The sequence below is a fragment of the Aristolochia californica genome, unplaced genomic scaffold (genome assembly GCF_029961685.1).
Source record: "Aristolochia californica isolate CCGP_79_NKW_82.1479 unplaced genomic scaffold, dmAriCali1.0.hap1 SCAF_7, whole genome shotgun sequence".
Lineage (NCBI taxonomy): Eukaryota > Viridiplantae > Streptophyta > Magnoliopsida > Piperales > Aristolochiaceae > Aristolochia > Aristolochia californica.
Genome location: NW_027182268.1, coordinates 42,002,849 through 42,012,131, shown reverse-complemented (window position 1 = coordinate 42,012,131; position 9,283 = coordinate 42,002,849). Strand labels below are relative to the sequence as shown.

Here is a 9,283-nt window from a genome sequence, read left to right as displayed (position 1 = left end):
AACCAGAGATCACGATGAATAGAGGAAATCAATCCAGGCAGTTGATCAAACTCCAATTGAATTTACGGAGCAGATCAATACGGCTTGTCCTCAAGCTCGAAAGTAGGGTCTATATGTCGACGTCTCCGTCTGTGCCCCAGTAGCATCCGCGATAGCTATGTTCACCCTTTGGATACCCAAAACTGGATCTTATTTATTTTTTTATATTTATTTTGATACCGAAACCCATCTCCACATTGGTCTCCCATCGGTCTCCCATCTTTTTCCACAACGCGTTCACATGGTAAAGGCTTACCCACTTAAATGCGACGGCTTAGACTTTTCCTGAAACCCTTCGACCTTTGAAATTGAAAGACATGTGCTTGAATAATGTGGTTCTAATTTATTGAAGGGAAGGGATAAGTTTTGCGTGACCCATAGAACAAGCGCACTGTCAACTGCCACACGATTCTGAGAATTTTCGACTTTTAGAGATTAGACCCAACTGCGCTGGCTATTATTATTAGTCGGTAGATTGAATTTCTTTAATTCTTTGCGTATTTTTATCGTATAGTTTTAATTCAATAAAGGGAAAAAAATAAAAAATAAAACCTTTTACAATGAAGCTAGTAATTGCTAAAGTAAGACATACGTTGCTGCTATAGTGATTTCCCATAAATCAAATGATATAAAAATCAAGGTCAAGACGGTTTAAGCATAAAAAAAAACCCTTCCACACTTTTGGAAAGCAAGTATTCAAACAAATCTAAAAATCAATGCTTTCAATGGTAAACTTGGCCTTCTTGGCTCTTAACGGGACTAGCACTTTGAGAAATATCTTGGAAGCTTTGAAACCTTTTCTTGGCGGTGAGTCTCATTTAGGAGTTGAATCACAACCTTCTATTTCAGAGTCTTTAAATTATCTTATTTCAAGGAATTCGAACCTTTTTCCATTATCTCATTCACCAAGTCAGGCCTCTATCCATTGTCAGGAGTTAGTCAGCATATGCGGCCTGAGGGGGGCGACCAATGTTGTGGAAGCTAAAAGCTTCATCAAAAGCCCCATCATCGGACTTGGGACTTGTATAAATACCAGTCCATCCTCACAATTCATGAAAAAACTCCAACAGCACTGAGGCCTGTGAGAGAGAGTGAAATATCAAATGGCTTCAGGTTACACGAACGGTGGTGAAGAGGTTTCAACGGAAGCCTATCCTGGCAATGGCGATAGGAGGGTTGAGCCTGTGGAATCGTATCCCATGAACGGAGGTGATGGACCAACCAGCTATTCTCACAACTCTCACTATCAGGTACTTCTCCCTCTATTCCTTCCTTCCTCTTGCTCATCTTGCAAAGTGGCTTATGTTATGATTTTGATGCTGCAGGGAGAGGGCGTGAACCTTTCGAATCAACTGATCAGACAAGCGATTGCAAACAACAGTAGCCTGAAACTGCTCACCTCCATGGAGACTTATCGCATTGCAGACCTTGGCTGCTCCGTCGGACCCAACACCTTCTCCGTCGTGCAAAACATCATCGGAGCCGTGGAGCACAAGCTCCTAAGCCTCGGCTACTCTTCCAAAGTCTTGGATTTCCAAGTGTCTTTCAATGACCATGTGTCCAACGATTTTAACACCCTGTTCGCTTCTCTGCAATCCAAAGGCCGACGATATTTCGCAGCAGGAGTGCCGGGGTCTTTCCATGGCCGTCTCTTCCCCAAGGCGTCTCTTCATTTTGTCCACTCCTCCTATGCGGTTCACTGGCTCTCACAGGTGCCTGACGAGGTGAAAGATGATACCTCTCCGGCATGGAATAAGGGGAAGATTTTTAGCGTTAAGGCCAAGCAAGAGGTTGAGGAGGCATATTCAGCTCAATTTGCCAAGGACATGGAGGTCATCCTGCAAGCTAGAGCGGAGGAGGTTGCCGTTGGCGGGTTGATGGCACTTACTTTGCCCTATACAAAAGGACCTGTTTACGTCGAACAGTCTCTCTTTTACAGACTCTTCCGCATCTTGGAGCTAGCTCTAAACGACATGGCCGACAAGGTGGACACATCTTTCACTGCTACTTCTAATTTCTAATTTCCCACTTTTCCCTTTTCTTTCCTAGGTGATCCTATGATACATGATGAAACGTGCTCATTGAATAGTGGGTTTTTTCAGGGTCGATTTGATGAAGTAAAAGTGAACTCCTTCAACCTACCCATCTACATTCCCAATGCACAGGAAATCCAGCAGCTGGTGGAAAGAAACAGGTCCTTCACCATCGAGAAGATGCAGCCATTAACTTCTGCGACGAAAGGGTTTAGTTCCAGACTAGACGCACGGCAGTGCAGCATGATAGTGCGGGCGCCCATGGAAGGGATCATGGGCCAATACTTCGGTAGTGAAGTCATTGATGAAATCTTTGAGAAATACGTGGAAATCGCTGAAGAGAACTCGGACTTCATCGCACAAAGTGCGGCATTGACTGAAGACTTATTTGTGCTCCTTAAGCGCAAGGCTTAATGATCCCACCTTTTCCAGACCTGCTCGATGCTTGTAAATTTTGTTGCTATTATATATATATATATATATATATATTTTTTTTTTTTTTTAAGCACAAGAAATTGGGAAGTATATTTTTCCAAAGAAAATGTGAGAAATATATAATTTCTACCTTAACTCAGGTGTTGAAGTTTTATATCTTTTTAGCATAGTCTAGTTAATTACTGAGTTGGATCTTTTCACTTGGGTTGTAACGGAGTAAAATTTGGACTTGGAATTAGTGAATGAAAGAATGACATCAAAAGATACAAGGGTTAAAGTTATCTGCCAGTTTTTTCATTGTCACAGTTCAAAGACCAAACTCAACCTAGATTCTCTTGGATTTAAAGAGAAACATGTTGAGAAAATAGGCAAATACACACAAAGGTTGTTTGGGAATTTGATATTGAGATTTTTGAGCCATGTCTCAGAAGGAATCAAGGGAGAGTCCCACATTAATAAAATCAATGAACTGATTTTAATACCTTCTTTAATTTAATTATTGTAAAAGAATTTTGTTGAACCATGTCTTGTTACAAGTGCATTGCTAGTGGAAGAGGTGTTTGGATGGGGGTAGTAACAAACATATATTTGATAACTTAGTCGACTAACTTGTGAAATTGTCACATATACTTCCTGGCTAGAGAGTAGTAACTTTTACTTATGATTTTAATTTCTTTTGGTTTAATCCCTGGTTTTCCCTTCTCATGGGTTATTCTATGGGGTGGAAATGGTGTTGGCCACTCAAGGATTGAGCCAAATTGCTAATATTACTCACTTACAATGGATCCCCAATGTAATTTGCCTCTCAATAGGCTTTAACTAGCTCTGATTTAATTTGAAAATATAGTATAGTCTTTAGTGACTTAATTAGAAAATAGAAACAACTCAAGATAATACTTAATGACTAATGGTTTTAAAACATTGACTCAATGTAAATTATTATTAAATAAAAGTCAATTACATATAATTTTCTTTAAAGACTTTTTGAGCTCCACAACATATTTAATACATATTATTAATAGTTTAAATATTTATCATTATCAAAATTATTGCAATAATGATTTTGATACCGAAACCCATCTCCACTTTGGTCCCCCTTCCACAACGTTGTCCACGTGGTAAAGGATCGCCATATGCCCTACCTAAACAGCTTACCCACTTGAATGCGACGGCTTAGACGTTTCCTTAAACCCTTCGACCTTTGAAATTGAAAGACATGTGATTGAATAATGTGGTTCTAATTAATGGAAGGGAAGGGAAGGGAAGGGACAAGTTTTGCGTCAACCATAATCGTTTACGTGAACCATAATAGATTCTGAGAATCTATTTCTCCATTCGACTTTTAGAGATTAGACCCAACTGCGCTGGCTATTATTATTAGTCGGTAGATTGAATTTCTGTGCGTATTTTTATCATATAGTTTTATTATTATGGCAACAAGAGCCAAAGAATGGCTCATCTTTTATAGTCAGTTTGTGCGAACTGACTGGAGTGGAGGGCCACTCCCACTTCCATGAGGTCGACAAGACACAGCATTCCCATCATCAGCGTACCGCTCCATCCGTTTCATCTCAGGAAAAACTCGAACAGAGATTGCTTAGTACTCTGAGCGAAAGAAATGGCTTGAGGTCGCAAGAACAGCTGCTACATGAACCGTTGTGGAGAGATTTCGACAGATGTGCTAGGGTTTAGCCCCTTGGAGTCGTATCCCATGAACGGAGGTGATGGAGGAGCAACCAGCTACTTCCACAACTCTCGTTACCAGGTACATCATTTCATCTTTTCTCATATCCTTTCCAATCTTTCTTTTTTCTTTTGCAAAGTTAACTCATATTGTGATGCTGATGCGGCAGGGAGAGGGTGTGGACTTTTCAAAGCAATTGAAAGCCATCGCAAACAAAATCATGGCTATCCATGCATGTAAGCCCGCACATATGAAGAAAACCAATGTGCTCATTCTAATATCTTCTTTAGTTTGAACACCACAATTTTTTTTTTTTTTTGAAGTAAAAATAGAAATTTACTATCTTAAACTAAAGAAAACTAGAAACTTACAATCAAATATACTGAATCAAGATAAAAAAAAAAAATTATAGTCTTAACCACTTTAATGATCGGCCCATGAATTGATTATATAGGTAATTTTTAATCCCCCACCCTCTTTTTAATATCGGTGGTTGAATAAGTATGGGATACTTAGCTCATTACAATTCCACATCCAATCCAATTCTCAGTTAACAGGAAGCAAACAAATCATATCGGGTCTCTGTGTATGATGTTCATGTGCGTTTGTATGCATTGATTCATCCTGTTGTTGATTAATTTGGTGATTGAGTCAAGCTCGCTTATCTCATCCATGTTAAATTTGTCCCCAAAGGAAGCGAATAAGTCAATTCCATGAAGTTATAGTGTATGATTTGGCCGAATCAGCCAAATTGACTCGAACCAATTCTTAGGGCTACGATGGAAGAAGTCTGAGGGTAACTCCAATGCCGGTCAAAATATAAATAAGTGTTTATTTGAATTTCAAGCGTAGGCATATGAGAAGAAATAAACTATCCTGTGATTTTCAAACGTCTCACGTAAGCTACCAATCCATGCTGTCCACCATTCACACGGGTTCTACTAGAGTGAATGACCCTAGTGTAAGTCTCATACTGACTTACATTAAAAAATTCTTAGCCAAAAAAATTATGCGTAATTATGTTTAGATGAGCCAAGAACCGGCCTCGGGAGGGAAGACCCCAGTGTCTGACCTTGTAAACGATGACGGGAGAAGAGTAGAATTGGTCCTGGTCTTTAATTTGCTAATTGGACGGATTAAACTTTATTTGATTAGGTTTTCGAACTGATGACTTCTTCATAGTCAACATACATCGACAGCTTTGTTGGATCAAAGCATTCCGAAACAAGTATGATGTATAAACTGTATATTGCCTTTCTGAAGAGTTTCTCTCCGATACACATCCAAATGCTATAGAAGGAAGGTCTTTGCCGTTATACATGAGACATCTCACTTGATTTGTCTGTAAGAGAAGACGTCTACCTAAAGCTATTTATGTAATCCCCGTGAATGTAAGCATCTCTGACTTTAATATGATGCAACAGAAATTTCGGGGCAACTTGGGGTTACGACGACTTTCCTGTTAGTAACTCTATTTTAACGAAGTGGTACCTCATCCACTGACGACTAGTGGATCCTCTAATGGACGTTTAATGTATGTTATCCTGACTTTCATAGATGTTCGTTAAACCTTTTATTCTCTACATTCAGCACAGGGATTCATATTATAGTACTTGCTTCCTGTTTTTCCTCAACGACCATTTTCGAACTAGTAATTAAGGTGATCAGCACGTTCAGACTGAAGTACGGTTGCCTTTTGTGTGCCTGCATCTATAAATACCCATTTCGTCTAGAGAACAGCTCAACCGCAGAAGGGGAAGGTTAGACAAATAGAGAAGCCAAGAGAGAGACAGAAAGAAATGGATTCAAGCAGTCAGAAGGGTTCTGACAGAGATGTGGGTGAGAAGATTTCGGTTGAATTACTTCCCACCAAGTTTGATAAAATTAAGGCTGTTGAATCTCCCATGAATGGAGGCAACGGACCAACCAGCTACTCAAAAAACTCTCATTATCAGGTACCTTCGCTGATCATCTGCACATCTCCTGTCATTTGCAAAGTCGTCTTAGTCAGTTGTTTGTCTTGCTACGCCACTAGAATTAACTGTTACTACCAGACATCAAATCATTTACTGTATGTTCTTTGTGGTTGTAGTAACTGATTTCACGATTTTTGCAACAGGGAGAGGGTGTAAACGCAGCAAAACAATTTATCAGCGAAGCCATAGATAAGCACAGTTGTCTGAAGCAGCTATCCTCCTTGAGGACTTATCATGTTGTAGACCTTGGGTGCTCGGTCGGACCAAACACATTCGCCGTGGTGCAGAACATCATCGGTAGTGTGGAGCACAAGCTGCTCAGCCTCGGTCGCTCCTCCAACGTCATGGAATTTCAAGTGTCTTTCAATGATCACACATCCAACGATTTCAACACCCTTTTCACTTCAGTTCCCTCCCAAGGGCCGCGATATTTCGCAGCCGGCGTGCCGGGGTCCTTCCACGGCCGTCTCTTCCCCACGGCATCCCTTCATTTTGTCCACTCCTCGTATGCAATTCACTGGTTGTCTCGGGTACCCAACGAGCTGACAGATGAGAAATCTCCGGCATGGAATAGCGGAAGGATAGGGAGCATCGGTGCTAAACGTGAGGTTGAGGACGCTTATGCAGCTCAATTTGCCGCGGATATGGAGATTTTCCTACAAGCCAGAGCAGACGAGCTTGCTACTGGTGGCCTAATGGCGCTTACTGTTCCATATAGTAAAGGTTCCGTGTACGTCCAACGAGGTCTCTATAGCAGACTCTTTCGCATCTTGGAGCTGACTCTAAATGACATAGCCGCCAAGGTAGATATGCACATGTTCACAACCTTAAAATTCTATGTTTTGTGATCTATATACGCTTTCCAAAGCCATGGAACGAGGAAATATGCTCGGTTTGTGTTGTGCTTTTATAGGGTCGATTGGATGAAGTGAAAGTGAACTCCTTCAACCTACCCATCTACATTCCCCATGCACAGGAGATCCAGAAGCTGGTAGAAAGAAACGGGTCCTTCACCATCGAGAAGATGCAGCCTTTGACTTCTGCAGCAAAAGGGTATAGTTCCAGACTTGATGCTAGGCAGTGCAGCATGATGGTGCGGGCTCCCATGGAAAGGATCATGAGCGAGTACTTTGGTAGTGAAGCCATCGATGAAATCTTCGAGAGATACGTTGAAATAGCTGAAGAGAACTCTGAGTTCATCGCACAAAGTGCAGCATTGACTGAAGACTTATTTGTGCTTCTCAAGCGCAAGGATTAGCAACTCTAATCCTTCCTGCAGTTGTCCAATGCTCGTAATCTCCTAGCTTTATTATTAAATTTTTTAAATATTTTTGTGTTTCTTCTTTCCGTCGTATCCCTCTCAGAAGATAGATCTCTAGGGAAGTCATCGGACAAAGTGATTTACTCTCTTGATTACTACTCATTACTTCTTACCAACGAGAGACTTGTATGTTCTTTGTAATCTCGTGTAGTATTCATATGTAATTATGCCTATAAATGCCAGGATCAGAGATGCCAGGATCATCTTTTTCTTTTTATTTTATTCTTTTGACACATACCCACAAACACTACATAAAAGTAATAATAACTACCATGCATTTGATTTTAGATCTAAAATTTGAAAGGTTCAAGTCAGTGTCATTTTGAATGGGTTATTTTTGAAATGTGTCATTTGCAATCTAGGTTATCTAACCTAGACCCTCAAAGGGATTTATAACAGTTCACTAGGTATACTAGCCTAAACCCACTAAAAAAAGCAACTTTACTGTGTGGCAACTCCTTTTGCATCTTTTTGGATTAGACAGTTGGGGTTTTACCATGACAGGAGTTGATTTCAAGGCATGAGTTAGCTTGCTTTACTCTTGGTATGGGCTATTTGGACAGACCATGATCAGTTGGAAATTGTAGGGAATTTTACCAAAATATCAGTTTGAAAAAACTTATTTATGAAAACAACGACGATCTCAATTTATTTGCAAAACTACCGAACTTTGACCGGTCCACTATACATGTGGATAGTCGAAGGCGACACGTAAGCTTTGACCGCTTAGGTGTTGCCATATCATCAGTGTAACGTGAATAAATTAAAACATAAGCCGCCACATCATTATCCCGTCACATCATCTGCCACGTAACCTACCACGTCATTATATATTACCTTATTTTTGCCTTGTCATCTTGGGCCATGTAAGCACCCACCACGTCAGCCCTCACATATATTTTTCATTCTAATCTCTTCCACGATTTTTCTCCTCGCCTCTCGTCTCGGCCCCTCTCCTCTCGTCGCCCCCTCTCTCAAAACCGAAAACTATCATTTCATCTCTTCGTCCCCCCCTCTCTCAAAACTGAACCCTATAATTTCCTCTCAGCGCCCCTTCTCTTAATACCCTATTATTTCACTCTCTCGTCGCCCCTTCTCTCAAAACTGAAGCCCTACCCACCCTCCAAACCCCAATTTTAATTTCAAAAGCCGATTTAGCAGGGTGATTTTTTAGGGCGTTTGTTAATTGAATCTAATTACTGTGTTTAGTTATAATGTTGATTTGAATTTAGGTGTTTAATTACTATATTTTTTGTGGTTTACTGTTTAATTTCTGATTTTATATTAATGAAATTTCTGTCAATCGCAGATAAATTAAAATTATTGTAAAGTTTAATTTTAGTTTATGGATTTTCTGTATAATTTTTTGTATTTTAGTTTATGGATTCCTATGTCATTGAATGTTGTATTTTCTGAAGTTGCTAGTTTAATTTTAGTTAATTTCGTTTAATTTTCTGATTTATGAAGTTGCATTTTACTCTATTGAGATAAGATTTGTAGGATTTTTAGTTGCTAGTTGTTGTTAAATAAATTTGAAGTGTCATGGAAATATCATTCCATGTGGTGAGGAGCTTTGGGTGTTATAAATATCCACCACATGGGTTTTTTTGTTTTATTTTTGTTTTATTATGTTTGCCCTAGTTACTAGGATGAGTACAAATTCTGATTAATAGTAGGTTGCATAGTGGAAAGTGGGTTGAGTCCAGTTCAAACTAGGTTGAGTCGCCTGCACGGGCGTCCATTAGCCAATGAAACCCGACCCCCATCACTGACAAGGTACAGTTTGTAGTGACTG

The 9,283-nt window shown here is 39.9% G+C and overlaps 1 protein-coding gene across 1 annotated transcript; it reads left to right on the top strand.

Moving 5' to 3' along the window:
* Positions 1-1,142: 1,142 nt before the first annotated feature.
* On the top strand, positions 1,143-7,425 carry LOC137937511 (uncharacterized). The gene is made up of 6 exons (XM_068782570.1): positions 1,143-1,289; positions 1,365-2,024; positions 2,142-2,441; positions 5,925-6,146; positions 6,311-6,970; positions 7,081-7,425. Exons 1-6 carry the CDS (start codon positions 1,143-1,145, stop codon positions 7,423-7,425), a joined length of 2,334 nt encoding a protein of 777 aa, XP_068638671.1.
* The last annotated feature ends 1,858 nt before the right edge of the window (positions 7,426-9,283 follow it).